Consider the following 16,418-nt stretch of genomic DNA (forward strand, 5'->3'; position numbering starts at 1 on the left):
AATAATGACTATGCACCCATTTGAACCATAGGTTAAAGCCTTTTATACAGTGTTTTTTTTATTATTAAACAATACAAACATTAAAACATTAAGGCAGAACACTTAAAATCATAACAAAAGAATATACACACAGATTTGTTGTCAGGACAACTTCTTTTACACAGTCTGTGGTTAGAGCTTATGGGAGGTAATCATAAGACCCAGGTAAAAATGAATTAATATTTTCTGTTTATTATAGCTTTATAGTTTTGTATTGTTTGTATTGTGATCAACGTTTGGGTGTACTAGTAGACATGTTTTGTTCATTTTTTATAAAAATGAACAAAAAGACTCGAAAAAAGATTCGTTCATTTTGCTGAACCGAGACTCACAGGTCCGAGTCGGTAAAATGATCCGAACTTCCCATCACTAGAACGGAGTCGTGATGCAGCCAAACACAGGAAACACATTCCACACATTCCACTGCTGAGACGCGCGAATCGATGCATCATGGGAAATGTAGTTCACAGTCTACTGTCAGTATATACGGACTATACATCATAAATATGTTAATAAGTATTTATTATGTCTATGTATACCGACAGACTGACAGACCATTACTGCGGAAATAAAAATACTGTAATTTGACTTCCATTTCTAAAATGAAATATGAAATATATCGGCCAGTATCTCTAAAAAAAATATGGCAAGAGAAACAAAGTCAGAATTGCAAGTTTATATTCCACAATTCTGACTTTATAGCCTAACTCGCAATTGTACATTTATATTTCACAATTCTCAGAAAAATAAATTTGAATTGCGAGTTTATATGAAACGATTCTGAGATGTAAACTCGCAAATGTGAAAAAAAAAGTGTGAGATAAAAGGTGCAATTACCTTTTTTATTCCATGGCGTAAGTGGGCTTCCATATGTACCGTTCTTACAATGTTCAAATAACTTTATCTTTTGGGTGAAAAATAAAAAAGTTAGAAGACTGTAAGAAACGTTTTTTAGGCTAATCTTTTAATAAATAATCGAAGTTGGCATTACTACATTTTAAAAACATTTAAAAACAATGTTCCCACAACGTTTTTATTACCTAAATGTATTACCTTGGCTGATAGATAGATAGATGTTACAGCAGCGCCATCTGCCGGTGCGAATTATGTGAAACAAAGTCTTCTCTGGTCTTCTGGTATAAAAACCTATTTTATGGATCCTGATGGATAATCTTGCTGAATATATTTTTTCACTGAGAAATACGTCATATTTCAGAAGTAAACAAACCAAAACAAAATGCATGCACAAATATATGTCATTAAAAATTATTGATTTTATTAAACACATTTTGACACATGGGGCCTCTTCAAATCAAACAACAAAATGTTAAAAAATAATAATAATAATAATTCTCTGAGCGAATGATGCTGTTTATTTGGCCTCCGTTTGTTCAAGTGTAAATCGAGCATGAAACACATCAGTGACGGAAAATAAAAATCCGACAGGACTGAAAAAGCTGAAACAAATTAATCATTAAGATGTTTTTTTAACTAAAATACAAGTCCATAATCTATAATAACACTTCCTCCAGTGAAAAAGTGCATCTCCTGTTGTCTTTCACATCAACCCAACCCTTGCATGTTTGTTTATGACACATTAAATCTAACAACGAATTTAACTAGTTCAACACATTAGATTGTGTTTGCTACTGAAGACACTGCATTAAACCTGTTAAAACACAAACGGCAGTCAGGCCTTCTTCAACAGGCTTGTGCTGTGAAAATGCATATAAAACAGCAATATGGAGCTGATAGAGTTTTAAGATTCTCTACATTGCATTCAGCTTCTTCAGCTTTGAGGCAGATGGAGCGACTCGAAACAAACCCTGACACAAACACACACACAATACACTCACTTTTAATACAGATATATGCATTTATATTCATGCAGAGGTGGAAACAGATGCAATATAGTGTAAAGATTTCAAAGAAATGTACTGTACAAAATTTGGGATCATTAGGACTTGTAATGTTTTTTTAAAGAAGTCTCTTCTGCTCATCAAGGCTGCATTTATTCAAACAAAAATACAAGAAATAACATTAATCTGGCAAAATGTTATAAAATATAAAATAATGGTTTCTATTTTTAATATCCTTTAAAATGTAATGTATTTCTTTGATGCAAAGCTGAATTTCCATCAGCATCACTCCAGTGAACATATTTTTTGGGAAACTGTGGATAAAACCGGAAGTAGGCGGAGCTTGATTGCAAACTTCTTACAGATAAGACCGTTCTTTTTTTACATAGTTATCACCGAACAAATATTCAATTTAACTAAAGTAATATTTTTATTATTATTATTATTATTATAACATTTAAATATCCTCTAACATTCATAGCGTTGTATTGTTTAAAGGGGAGGTTCACACGTTGCATTCTGATTACTTTTATGCAACCGCTCAGTCTTTTATAATTTTTTGGGGGGAAACAAAGGGTTTTTATGGGTTTGACTGAAATAATAATGCAATAATTGACACTTTAAATTAATGTTTCAAACAACAACAAAAAAAAAACAATTGAACAAAAAACAGATAAATACAAAAAGTAGTCATTGATAATGTATAAACATGTATCCAATTCCACATGTAATACAATTCATTTATGTGAGATAAAAAAAATCTTAGCAGCCAGGAATGCCTGGGGTTGGGCTGGGGGGAGCCAATAGGGAATTCACCTAGGGCAGGAATCCTCAAATCTGGCCCACTTTCCTGCAGAGTTTAGCTTTACCCCTAATCAACCACACCTGAACATGCTAATCAATGTCTTCAGGGTCATTAGAAAATCACAGGTTGGTGAGATTGATCAGGGTTGGAGCTAAATTCTGCAGCGCATTGGCCTTCCAGGACAAGATTTGAGGAATCTTGACCAAATGGCTAGAAATGCCCCTGGCTCATTCAACCCAAATCAAACACACCTGAACAAGCTAATCTATGCAATTTAGATTACTTGAAAGCTACGTGCAGGTGAGTTTGATCAGTGCTGGAAGTGAAATGTTCTCCTTGAATCTTTAAAACCCCATTTTACAGATGTTAGTATTGCAACAACACTTATTTGTTTTAGTTTTGTGTGCTGTTGGCTTCTCCTGATGCACTAATTCAGCAAATTTTCTAGTAGAGGTTATCGTGAGATTGCAGGCCGAGAGGATGGCCGCTCGAGTGTATTTCTCATTGACTGCTGTTTTATTGTGTTTGATCGGATACTTGAGCATAACTCATGCTAATCAAAGACGAACCACAGGTGAGAAGATCAGTTTTTTTTTTTTTTACACTGCCTGAAGAAATGCAGAAATTAGCGACTCTGTCTTTTGAAATTAATTTAACAGTTTATGAATGGGTATTAGATTATAAAGCACTTGATTTGAATCATACAAATCTGTAAAATTTGGGTTTGTGACTCCTTGTGAAATCCTTGAATCACAAATGCTGAAACTGTAGTCCCCCAACTCCCCATGATCATCTTATTCTCTAGTGGATGGTTACTGTCCGGCGACGCTGACGGTCGTGCCATCCCATCGAGGATGTACCTCTGATGAAGACTGCCCTGGAGGACACAAATGCTGTCGATTTGACTGTGGTCCTGTTTGTGTGCTGCCTGTTTTCAGTTAGTTTCCGTTAATAATGGAATCTAAAGCTCCATAAAAACAAAACACAAACTAAAGCTGACTATCTGTTTACACAGTGAAGCCAGGGAAATGCCCCATACCGGAGATGATTCCACTGTGTGCTGAAGGTTGTTTCCATGATGGCCAGTGTCCTGCCACACAGAAATGTTGCCCCGCCACTGGTGGCTTTGCATGCAGTGAACCACGTGGTCAGGGAAGCGGTCAGGCAAGTTGTCAAGTAAGGGGCCAGGCAAGTGGCATTGGCCAGGGCAGTGTCAAGGGAGGTGGCATTGGCCAGGGCAGCAGTATTGGTCATGGTATTGGTGGCGTTGACCAAGGCAGCATCAAGGGAGGCAGCATTGGCCAGGGAAGTAATATTGGTCGTGGCATTGGCCAGGGAAGTGGAATTGGCCAGGGCAGCATCAAGGGAGGCAGCATTGGCCAGGGAAGTAATATTGGTCGTGGCATTGGCCAGGGCAGCATCAAGGGAGGCAGCATTGGCCAGGGAAGTAATATTGGTCGTGGCATTGGCCAGGGCAGCAGTATTGGTCACGGTATTGGCGGCATTGGCCAGGGAAGTGGAATTGTCCAGGGCAACAGTATTGGTCGTGGCATTGGAAGTGGAACTGGCCAGGGCAGCAGTATTGGTCACGGCATTGGCCAGGGAAGTAGTATTGGTCGTGGCATTGGCCAGGGAAGCGGAATTGGCCAGGGAAGTGGAATTGGCCAGGGCAACAGTATTGGTCACGGCATTGGCCAGGGAAGTAGTATTGGTCGTGGCATTGGCCAGGGAAGTGGAACTGGCCAGGGCAGCAGTATTGGTTACGGCATTGGACAGGGAAGTAATATTGGTCGTGGCATTGGCCAGGGAAGTGGAATTGGCCAGGGCAGCATCAAGGGAGGCAGCATTGGCCAGGGAAGTAATATTGGTCGTGGCATTGGCCAGGGCAGCAGTATTGGTCACGGTTTTGGCGGCATTGGCCAGGGAAGTGGAACTGGCCAGGGCAGCAGTATTGGTCACGGCATTGGCCAGGGAAGTAGTATTGGTCGTGGCATTGGCCAGGGAAGCGGAATTGGCCAGGGTAGTAGTATTGGTCACGGTATTGGCGGCATTGGCCAGGGAAGTGGAATTGGCCAGGGCAACAGTATTGGTCACGGCATTGGCCAGGGCAACAGTATTGGTCACGGCATTGGCCAGGGCAACAGTATTGGTCACGGCATTGGCCAGGGCAACAGTATTGGTCACGGCATTGGCCAGGGAAGTAGTATTGGTCGTGGCATTGGCCAGGGAAGCGGAATTGGCCAGGGCAGCATTATTGGTCACGGCATTGGCCAGGGAAGTAGTATTGGTCGTGGCATTGGCCAGGGAAGCGGAATTGGCCAGGGCAGCATTATTGGTTACGGTATTGGCGGTGTTCGTCAGGGGAGCATCAAGGGAGGCAGCATTGGACAGGGAAGTGGAATTGGCCAGGGTAGTAGTATTGGTCACGGTATTGGCGGCATTGGCCAGGGAAGTGGAATTGGCCAGGGTAGTAGTATTGGCCACGGTATTGGTGGCGTCGGCCAGGGCAGGGGAATTGGCCAGGGCCCCGGTATTGGTTATGGTGTGGGCCAGGGCAGTGGAGTTGGCCAAGGTGTGAGCCAGGGCAGCGTTGTTGGCCAGGGCAGCAGTCAGGGCACCAGTATTGGCCAAGGTGTGAGCCAGGGCAGCGTTGTTGGCCAGGGCAGCAGTCAGGGCACCAGTATTGGCCAAGGTGTGAGCCAGGGCAGCGTTGTTGGCCAGGGCAGGATTCAGGGCACCAGTATTGGCCAAGATGTGAGCCAGGGCAGCGTTGTTGGCCAGGGCACCAGTATTGGCCAAGGTGTGAGCCAGGGCAGCGTTGTTGGCCAGGGCAGCAGTCAGGGCACCAGTATTGGCCAAGGTGTGAGCCAGGGCAGCGGACTGGGCCAGGGCAGTGGAATTGGCCAAGGTGTTAGCCAGGGCAGCGTTGTTGGCCAGGGCACCAGTATTGGCAAAGGTGTGAGCCAGGGCAGCGTTGTTGGCCAGGGCAGGATTCAGGGCACCAGTATTGGCCAAGGTGTGGGCCAGGGCAGCGGAGTTGGCCAAGGTGTGGGCCAGGGCAGCGGAGTTGGCCAAGGTGTGGGCCAGGGCAGCGGAGTTGGCCAAGGTGTGGGCCAGGGCAGCGGAGTTGGCCAAGGTGTGGGCCAGGGCAGCGGAGTTGGCCAAGGTGTGGGCCAGGGCAGCGGAGTTGGCCAAGGTGTGGGCCAGGGCAGCGGAGTTGGCCAAGGTGTGGGCCAGGGCAGCGGAGTTGGCCAAGGTGTGGGCCAGGGCAGCGGAGTTGGCCAGGGCAGCAGTCAGGGCATCAGTATTGGCCAAGGTGTGGGCCAGGGCAGCGGAGTTGGCCAAGGTGTGGGCCAGGGCAGCGGAGTTGGCCAAGGTGTGGGCCAGGGCAGCGGAGTTGGCCAAGGTGTGGGCCAGGGCAGCGGAGTTGGCCAAGGTGTGGGCCAGGGCAGCGGAGTTGGCCAAGGTGTGGGCCAGGGCAGCGGAGTTGGCCAAGGTGTGGGCCAGGGCAGCGGAGTTGGCCAAGGTGTGGGCCAGGGCAGCGGAGTTGGCCAAGGTGTGGGCCAGGGCAGCGGAGTTGGCCAAGGTGTGGGCCAGGGCAGCGGAGTTGGCCAAGGTGTGGGCCAGGGCAGCGGAGTTGGCCAGGGCAGCAGTCAGGGCATCAGTATTGGCCAAGGTGTGGGCCAGGGCAGCGGAGTTGGCCAAGGTGTGGGCCAGGGCAGCGGAGTTGGCCAAGGTGTGGGCCAGGGCAGCGGAGTTGGCCAAGGTGTGGGCCAGGGCAGCGGAGTTGGCCAAGGTGTGGGCCAGGGCGGCGGACGGGGCCAGGGAAGCGGAATTGGCCAAGGTTTGGGTCAGGGAAGCAGCCAGGGCCCCGGTATTGGTCATGGTGTGGGCCAGGGCAGTGGAGTTGGCCAAGGTGTGGGCCAGGGCAGCGTTGTTGGCCAAGGTGTGGGCCAGGGCAGCGTTGTTGGCCAGGGCAGCAGTCAGGGCACCAGTATTGGCCAAGGTGTGAGCCAGGGCAGCGTTGTTGGCCAGGGCAGCAGTCAGGGCACCAGTATTGGCCAAGGTGTGAGCCAGGGCAGCGGACGGGGCCAGGGCAGTGGAATTAGCCAAGGTGTTAGCCAGGGCAGCGTTGTTGGCCAGGGCAGCAGTCAGGGCACGGTCATTGGCCAAGGTGTGGGCCAGGGTAGCGGACGGGGCCAGGGCAGTGGAATTGGCCAAGGTGTTAGCCAGGGCAGTGTTGTTGGCCAGGGCAGCAGTCAGGGCACCAGTATTGGCAAAGGTGTTAGCCAGGGCAGCGTTGTTGGCCAGGGCAGCAGTCAGGGCACCAGTATTGGCCAAGGTGTGAGCCAGGGCAGCGTTGTGGGCCAGGGCAGCGTTGTGGGCCAGGGCAGCGTTGTGGGCCAGGGCAGCGGAGTTGGCCAAGGCGTGGGCCAGGGCAGCGGAGTTGGCCAAGGCGTGGGCCAGGGCAGCGGAGTTGGCCAAGGCGTGGGCCAGGGCAGCGGAGTTGGCCAAGGCGTGGGCCAGGGCAGCGGAGTTGGCCAAGGCGTGGGTAATATTGGTCGTGGCATTGGCCAGGGCAGCAGTATTGGTCACGGTATTGGCGGCATTGGCCAGGGAAGTGGAACTGGCCAGGGCAGCAGTATTGGTCACGGCATTGGCCAGGGAAGTAGTATTGGTCGTGGCATTGGCCAGGGAAGCGGAATTGGCCAGGGTAGTAGTATTGGTCATGGTATTGGCGGCATTGGCCAGGGAAGTGGAATTGGCCAGGGCAACAGTATTGGTCACGGCATTGGCCAGGGCAACAGTATTGGTCACGGCATTGGCCAGGGCAACAGTATTGGTCACGGCATTGGCCAGGGAAGCGGAATTGGCCAGGGCAGCATTATTGGTTACGGTATTGGCGGTGTTCGCCAGGGGAGCATCAAGGGAGGCAGCATTGGCCAGGGAAGTGGAATTGGCCAGGGCAACAGTATTGGTCACGGCATTGGCCAGGGAAGTAGTATTGGTCGTGGCATTGGCCAGGGAAGCGGAATTGGCCAGGGCAGCATTATTGGTTACGGTATTGGCGGTGTTCGTCAGGGGAGCATCAAGGGAGGCAGCATTGGACAGGGAAGTGGAATTGGCCAGGGCAGCAGTATTGGTCGCCGCATTGGCCAGGGAAGTGGAATTGGCCAGGGTAGTAGTATTGGTCACGGTATTGGCGGCATTGGCCAGGGAAGTGGAATTGGCCAGGGTAGTAGTATTGGCCACGGTATTGGTGGCGTCGGCCAGGGCAGGGGAATTGGCCAGGGCCCCGGTATTGGTTATGGTGTGGGCCAGGGCAGTGGAGTTGGCCAAGGTGTGGGCCAGGGCAGCGTTGTTGGCCAGGGCAGCAGTCAGGGCACCAGTATTGGCCAAGGTGTGAGCCAGGGCAGCGTTGTTGGCCAGGGCAGCAGTCAGGGCACCAGTATTGGCCAAGGTGTGAGCCAGGGCAGTGTTGTTGGCCAGGGCAGGATTCCGGGCACCAGTATTGGCCAAGATGTGAGCCAGGGCAGCGTTGTTGGCCAGGGCACCAGTATTGGCCAAGGTGTGAGCCAGGGCAGCGTTGTTGGCCAGGGCAGCAGTCAGGGCATCAGTATTGGCCAAGGTGTGAGCCAGGGCAGCGTTGTTGGCCAGGGCACCAGTATTGGCCAAGGTGTGAGCCAGGGCAGCGTTGTTGGCCAGGGCAGCAGTCAGGGCACCAGTATTGGCCAAGGTGTGAGCCAGGGCAGCGGACTGGGCCAGGGCAGTGGAATTGGCCAAGGTGTTAGCCAGGGCAGCGTTGTTGGCCAGGGCAGCAGTCAGGGCACCAGTATTGGCCAAGATGTGAGCCAGGGCAGCGTTGTTGGCCAGGGCACCAGTATTGGCAAAGGTGTGAGCCAGGGCAGCGTTGTTGGCCAGGGCAGGATTCAGGGCACCAGTATTGGCCAAGGTGTGGGCCAGGGCAGCGGAGTTGGCCAAGGTGTGGGCCAGGGCACCAGTATTGGCCAAGGTGTGAGCCAGGGCAGCGTTGTTGGCCAGGGCAGCAGTCAGGGCACCAGTATTGGCCAAGGTGTGAGCCAGGGCAGCGGACTGGGCCAGGGCAGTGGAATTGGCCAAGGTGTTAGCCAGGGCAGCGTTGTTGGCCAGGGCAGCAGTCAGGGCACCAGTATTGGCCAAGATGTGAGCCAGGGCAGCGTTGTTGGCCAGGGCACCAGTATTGGCAAAGGTGTGAGCCAGGGCAGCGTTGTTGGCCAGGGCAGGATTCAGGGCACCAGTATTGGCCAAGGTGTGAGCCAGGGCAGCGTTGTTGGCCAGGGCAGCAGTCAGGGCACCAGTATTGGCCAAGATGTGAGCCAGGGCAGCGTTGTTGGCCAGGGCACCAGTATTGGCAAAGGTGTGAGCCAGGGCAGCGTTGTTGGCCAGGGCAGGATTCAGGGCACCAGTATTGGCCAAGGTGTGGGCCAGGGCAGCGGAGTTGGCCAAGGTGTGGGCCAGGGCAGCGGAGTTGGCCAAGGTGTGGGCCAGGGCAGCGGAGTTGGCCAGGGCAGCAGTCAGGGCATCAGTATTGGCCAAGGTGTGGGCCAGGGCAGCGGAGTTGGCCAAGGTGTGGGCCAGGGCAGCGGAGTTGGCCAAGGTGTGGGCCAGGGCAGCGGAGTTGGCCAAGGTGTGGGCCAGGGCACCAGTATTGGCCAAGGTGTGAGCCAGGGCAGCGTTGTTGGCCAGGGCAGCAGTCAGGGCACCAGTATTGGCCAAGATGTGAGCCAGGGCAGCGTTGTTGGCCATGGCACCAGTATTGGCAAAGGTGTGAGCCAGGGCAGCGTTGTTGGCCAGGGCAGGATTCAGGGCACCAGTATTGGCCAAGGTGTGGGCCAGGGCAGCGGAGTTGGCCAAGGTGTGGGCCAGGGCAGCGGAGTTGGCCAAGGTGTGGGCCAGGGCAGCGGAGTTGGCCAAGGTGTGGGCCAGGGCAGCGGAGTTGGCCAAGGTGTGGGCCAGGGCAGCGGAGTTGGCCAGGGCAGCAGTCAGGGCATCAGTATTGGCCAAGGTGTGGGCCAGGGCGGCGGAGTTGGCCAAGGTGTGGGCCAGGGCGGCGGAGTTGGCCAAGGTGTGGGCCAGGGCGGCGGAGTTGGCCAAGGTGTGGGCCAGGGCGGCGGAGTTGGCCAAGGTGTGGGCCAGGGCGGCGGAGTTGGCCAAGGTGTGGGCCAGGGCGGCGGAGTTGGCCAAGGTGTGGGCCAGGGCGGCGGAGTTGGCCAAGGTGTGGGCCAGGGCGGCGGAGTTGGCCAAGGTGTGGGCCAGGGCGGCGGAGTTGGCCAAGGTGTGGGCCAGGGCGGCGGAGTTGGCCAAGGTGTGGGCCAGGGCGGCGGAGTTGGCCAAGGTGTGGGCCAGGGCGGCGGAGTTGGCCAAGGTGTGGGCCAGGGCGGCGGAGTTGGCCAAGGTGTGGGCCAGGGCGGCGGAGTTGGCCAAGGTGTGGGCCAGGGCGGCGGAGTTGGCCAAGGTGTGGGCCAGGGCGGCGGAGTTGGCCAAGGTGTGGGCCAGGGCGGCGGAGTTGGCCAAGGTGTGGGCCAGGGCGGCGGAGTTGGCCAAGGTGTGGGCCAGGGCGGCGGAGTTGGCCAAGGTGTGGGCCAGGGCGGCGGACGGGGCCAGGGAAGCGGAATTGGCCAAGGTGTGGGCCAGGGCGGCGGAATTGGCCAAGGTGTGGGCCAGGGCGGCGGACGGGGCCAGGGAAGCGGAATTGGCCAAGGTGTGGGCCAGGGCGGCGGAGTTGGCCAAGGTGTGGGCCAGGGCGGCGGAGTTGGCCAAGGTGTGGGCCAGGGCGGCGGAGTTGGCCAAGGTGTGGGCCAGGGCGGCGGAGTTGGCCAAGGTGTGGGCCAGGGCGGCGGAGTTGGCCAAGGTGTGGGCCAGGGCGGCGGAGTTGGCCAAGGTGTGGGCCAGGGCGGCGGAGTTGGCCAAGGTGTGGGCCAGGGCGGCGGACGGGGCCAGGGAAGCGGAATTGGCCAAGGTGTGGGCCAGGGCGGCGGAATTGGCCAAGGTGTGGGCCAGGGCGGCGGACGGGGCCAGGGAAGCGGAATTGGCCAAGGTGTGGGTCAGGGCGGCGGAGTTGGCCAGGGCACCGGAATTGGCCAAGGTGTGGGTCAGGGCGGCGGAGTTGGCCAGGGCAGCAGTCAGGGCATCAGTATTGGCCAAGGTGTGGGCCAGGGCAGCGGAGTTGGCCAAGGTGTGGGCCAGGGCGGCGGAATTGGCCAAGGTGTGGGCCAGGGCGGCGGACGGGGCCAGGGAAGCGGAATTGGCCAAGGTGTGGGTCAGGGCGGCGGACGGGGCCAGGGAAGCGGAATTGGCCAAGGTGTGGGTCAGGGCGGCGGACGGGGCCAGGGAAGCGGAATTGGCCAAGGTGTGGGTCAGGGAAGCAGCCAGGGCCCCGGTATTGGTCATGGTGTGGGCCAGGGCAGTGGAGTTGGCCAAGGTGTGGGCCAGGGCAGCGTTGTTGGCCAGGGCAGCAGTCAGGGCACCAGTATTGGCCAAGGTGTGAGCCAGGGCAGCGTTGTTGGCCAGGGCAGCAGTCAGGGCACCAGTATTGGCCAAGGTGTGAGCCAGGGCAGCGGACGGGGCCAGGGCAGTGGAATTAGCCAAGGTGTTAGCCAGGGCAGCGTTGTTGGCCAGGGCAGCAGTCAGGGCACCAGTATTGGCAAAGGTGTTAGCCAGGGCAGCGTTGTTGGCCAGGGCAGCAGTCAGGGCACCAGTATTGGCCAAGGTGTTAGCCAGGGCAGCGTTGTTGGCCAGGGCAGCAGTCAGGGCACCAGTATTGGCCAAGGTGTGGGCCAGGGCAGCGTTGTGGGCCAGGGCAGCGTTGTGGGCCAGGGCAGCGGAGTTGGCCAAGGCGTGGGCCAGGGCAGCGGAGTTGGCCAAGGCGTGGGCCAGGGCAGCGGAGTTGGCCAAGGCGTGGGCCAGGGCAGCGGAGTTGGCCAAGGCGTGGGCCAGGGCAGCGGAGTTGGCCAAGGCGTGGGCCAGGGCAGCGGAGTTGGCCAAGGCAGCGGAGTTGGCCAAGGTGTGGGTCAGGGCAGCGGACGGGGCCAGGGTGTGGGTCAGGGCAGCGGACGGGGCCAGGGTGTGGGTCAGGGCAGCGGACGAGGCCAGGGAAGCGGAATTGGCCAAGGTGTGGGTCAGGGAAGCAGCCAGGGCAGCGGTATTGGCCAAGGTGTGAGTCAGGGCAGCGTTGTTGGTCAGGGCAGCGTTGTGGGCCAGGGAAGCAGCCAGGGTACTGGTATCGGCCAGGGTAGTGGACTAGGTCAGGGCAGTGGAATTGGCCAAGGTGTGGACCAGGGCAGTGGAATTGGCCAGGGAAGCAACCAGGGCTCCGGTATTGGTCATGGTATGGGCCAGGGAAGTGGACAGGGCCAAGGTGTGGGCCAGGGCAGTGGACGGGCCCAGGGCAGTGGTGTTGCTCAAGGTGTGGGCCAGGATAGCGTTGTGGGCCAGGATAGCGTAGTGGATCAAGGTGTGGGTCAAGATAGCGTAGTGGGCCAGGATAGCGTAGTGGATCAAGGTGTGGGCCAGGATAGCCTAGTGGGCCAAGGTAGCAGCCAGGGCACCGGAATTGGTCATTGTGTTGGCCAGGGAAACAGCCAGGGCAGCAGTATAGGCCAGGAAAGTTAATGGGGAAGTGGTATTGGCCAGGGAAGCATTCGAGGGAATTGTCAGGGATGTGGTCAAGGAAATGGTCATGGGAATTTTGCATGACACTTACTGGAGATCTTTTCCAATTCAGTGCTCTAAACCATTTAAGCAAACCAAGGAAAAGATGCCAAGTGAATGGTTTCTGTCTCTTCCCCCAACTACCACCACCTCAAATAAAAAACAATTGCTTTATTTTGAGTTGGCATTTTTGTTTTCTGACCGTTTTATCACTTTTTTTTTTTTTTTTTTTTATTAATAAATTACCTTTTTATTCTTGGCAAAGTGGAGTTGCCTGCAGCCTTTACTCCAGCCAGAATACATCATTAATATGCCAATTTGGTGCTTTAGAAACACTTCATGAATTTTGAAAACTGCAAGTAATAAAATATGCAAGGGCTTATAGAAGTGTGCTTCTGTGGCAATGTTCGTTGAACATGGATGCATGCTTAGACCAAGTAACAACTTGAAGCTTTTGTTAATATACCTTAAACGTTGTAACCATACCTTTAAACACAAGTGCTGCTTTGCACTTCAGTTGCAATTCTGCAACAAACTTGCTCTTGCAAACTACACTGCATTTCATAAGACCAGGGCTTGACATTAATACCCGCTAAATGCAAGTGGATCTTGCTCGTGTGAGCTGGAGGCTTGGTATAAGTTTAGCACAGATATTTTCACTCGCAAACACCTAGGTGTGGTTTTTTTTTTTTTTTTTTTTGTTTTGGTATTTTATTTATATCTATCAATCAGTTTGGAGGGTAAACTAAAATATTTACTAGCCATTGGCTGTTCAATTGCCAAGGTGTCCGTAGAGGGTTGCAGCCTAACCAGTAGTCATTATTAGGGCCTAAGCACAAAAAAATGACAAACTGTAATGTGTTCTTTATGATGAGCAGAACGTTCCCCTCAAATTTGAATGAAGATAAAAGCAACTTTTTCCGAGCCATGGCGTTTTTCGTGAGGTTGAGACTGCCCTACTTTCCATTGCAACTTTCTCAGTTTGGTTCAATAAAGTAATTCTGATATTTTGCACTGAAAATGTATTGAATTTACTAAGATGTTATGGTAAGTGGTTGCAATCAATTTATTTTAGCTATATTTAAATTAGGGCTTGCATAGACTAGTTGAGTGATCGACGACTACAGCCACTAGTCAGAGCTGTTGGAAACAATCGACTACTCGAGCATGCATTAAATGGATAGTTCACTCAAAATCAAAATTATGTCATTAATAACTCACCCTCATGTTGTTCAAAACCTGTGAGACCTCTGTTTATCTTCAGGACACAGTTTAAGATATTTAAGATTTAGTCCGAGAGCTCTCAGTCCCTCCATTTGAAACTGTGTGTACGGTCTACTGTCCATGTCCAGAAAGGTAAGAAAAACATCATCAGAGTAGTCCATGTGACATCAGAGGGGCAGTTAGAATATTTTGAAGCATCGAAAATACATTTTGGCCCAAAAATAGCAAAAACAACGACTTTATTCAGCATTGTCTTCTCTTCCGTGTCTGTTGTGAGAGAGTTCAAAAACAAAGCAGTTTGTGATATCCGGTTCATGAACTAATAATTCGATGTAACCAGATCTTCTTGAACCAGTTCACCAAATCAAACTGAATCGTTTTAACCTGTTCGCGTCTCTAATACGCATTAATCCACAAATAACTTAAGCTGTTCACTTGTTTAATGTGGCTGACACTCCCTCGGAGTTCAAACTAACCAATATCCCGAAGTAATGCATGCACTCAAACAGTACACTAACTGAACTGCTGTGAAGAGAGAACTGAAGATGAACACCGAGCCAGATAACGAACAACAGACTGACTCGTTCACGATTGAAGAACAGTTTCTGTCAGACGCGTCTGATTCGTGAACCGAGGAGCTGATGATACTGCGCATGTGTGATTCAGCGTGAAGCAGACCAACACACAGAGCGTCTGAACTGAACTGATTCTTTTGGTGATTGATTCTGTGCTAGTGTTATGAGCACGCGTCTTTTACTGTCTATGGGGTAAACCGAAGGCTTGAATCAAGGGCAATCATCGCCAATGACGCCATTACGTCGAGAGCAAAAGAACTGTTTTCTTCAACCGGTTTATTGAATCGAACGGTCCAAAAAAAAAAAAAATCATTACATAACTTTGATAATTGGGTGAACTAACCCTTTAACCATAATGCATACAAAGTGTTTGCAAGTACGAAGTGAATTTAAGGATTACAATATTGCATGTAGCGGCTACTTTCTATGACCTTATCTATGTTGCATGTAAAATTAAAATATGTAAATGGGGTGTGCCTGAAGCTGAATACCTTATTCCGAATGGCACGAAAAAATAAATAACAGACAAGGAATAATTCTGTCTGAATACTCGGCTGAAGCTGGCACAGTCCAGAGTTTGCTAGATAACAGATGAGCCAGGGAATCAGTGCAATATTATACCTCTAAATTCACGAGTATAACTCTTTATGAGTGAAAAGAGCTCAAATCAAACACAGCATTGCTGTTGTCTCCGTGCATCTCTCAGAAATCAGAGCTTGGCAAGAATAATATCACCTTTCTAGATGAAGATCTTGTGTGTCTCGATGGGTTTATCATGAGTCCGACGGCTTAATAAAGCTCTGAGCGAATTAAGCCTGGAACACACCAAGCCGATGGTCGACCGACTTAAAAGCAGATTCTCACACTCACCTGTCAGACTCACACCTGTTCTCTCAGTGTGTGTGTGTGTGTGTGTGTTTGTGTGATCACCTGCACTTTCACAAACACACCTGGACTGTTTTCAAGGGCTCCTGTGATGGATCAGCATTACATGTGCCTGAGAAAGCAATCCCAGAATGCACTGCAATTAATCCAGTGAAATCCATCCAAAGTGATGCACAAAGACAGAGAAGAGAACCTTAATTTTTTTTCAAGAAATTAATAATTTAAACTGACATTTGACAAGTAATGATGTCTAAAGCCCTGTTTGGACAGCATTTGTTTCTCATGTGGACGTCTGTAAAAATACTTTTATATATCACCTCAGTGATAAAACTCATGGATTCGAGAAGTGACTTCTGTATTCTTTTGTTACTTTAATATATATATAATATATATATTTCTGAAACAAATCTGAAAAAATATTCACAAAAAATATTTTTTCTGGAAATTCAGAAACATTGAAGACGCTGATATGAAATGCATTTTTAGGAATTTATTTTTTGTACAACTGAATAGAATACTATAACTGAATAATTACGTAATACTTGAATGCATCCTGACAATATAAAGGTCTCTCTAAGTGAGTATTCTCTATTCTGCAAGCGTTATGTAAATTTATGAGCACAACTGTATATATGAATATCCAGTGTTTACATAAATGCACAATTCCAATTGGCATTGACATATGCCAGCTTTAGCCTGCTTTCTTGAAACAAAAATATAATTTTAACCAGGTAATATTAATCAGGATGTCAATGCATGTAAATTTAATCAACATTAGAGTTGCGTCTTAAGTTCAACAAATGAACATGAATAGACATTCAGCTCATGTTCAGCTCGGACACAATCTCATGTCAGAAACACCACAGGATATGAGAACAAAACTTCTTTATTCAGGCTGAAGCCAAACAGAAGGGTTATACAGTCAAAACAGCAGCGAAAATTACTGAAAATATATCTAAAACTCTGGCTAAGTTGTGCATTAAATGTGTGTTTTCCTCAAAAATGCTCACACATTTAGTGCTTGACCTGAAATGAAAATAGAGTCATGTCAAGAGGACAAGGTGAAAGCAAGTTTGTTTAGTTTTTTTATTGCCGAAAGAAGATTATGTGAAGAATCAGAGGCTAAATTCCACAGCAAAACAATGCAAATCTTTTGTTGTTTCATCTTTTGTCTTCTCCAGATGTTCACTGATGGACTGGAGTGCTGTGGATTATTGTGATGTTTTTATCAGACTCTCATTCTGACGGCACCCATTCACTGCAGAGCATCCATTGATGAGACACTGATGCAGAGCTACATTTCTACAAAACAAATTCATCCTAATCTAGGATGGCCTGAGG

The 16,418-nt window shown here is 50.7% G+C and overlaps 1 protein-coding gene across 39 annotated transcripts; it reads left to right on the plus strand.

Moving 5' to 3' along the window:
- Positions 1-3,019: 3,019 nt before the first annotated feature.
- On the plus strand, positions 3,020-12,557 carry LOC113111428 (fibroin heavy chain-like). Of its 39 annotated transcripts, none has more exons than XM_026276135.1 (9): positions 3,082-3,277; positions 3,509-3,640; positions 3,719-5,719; positions 6,710-7,045; positions 8,045-8,164; positions 8,273-8,488; positions 8,717-8,776; positions 8,885-9,808; positions 10,997-12,557. In XM_026276135.1, the coding sequence occupies exons 1-9, from the start codon at positions 3,184-3,186 to the stop codon at positions 12,352-12,354; spliced, it is 5,241 nt and encodes a 1,746-aa protein (XP_026131920.1). In that variant the 5' UTR covers positions 3,082-3,183; the 3' UTR covers positions 12,355-12,557. The 39 variants fall into 39 exon arrangements, with proteins under 39 accessions (XP_026131891.1, XP_026131920.1, XP_026131925.1 ...); XM_026276140.1 differs by having other exon boundaries at positions 8,933-9,808; XM_026276106.1 differs by adding an exon at positions 3,020-3,068 and having other exon boundaries at positions 3,155-3,277; positions 8,273-9,808.
- Positions 12,558-16,418: the final 3,861 nt, after the last annotated feature.

This window comes from Carassius auratus, chromosome 12, assembly GCF_003368295.1.
Source record: "Carassius auratus strain Wakin chromosome 12, ASM336829v1, whole genome shotgun sequence".
In the NCBI taxonomy this organism is placed as follows: Eukaryota; Metazoa; Chordata; class Actinopteri; order Cypriniformes; family Cyprinidae; genus Carassius; species Carassius auratus.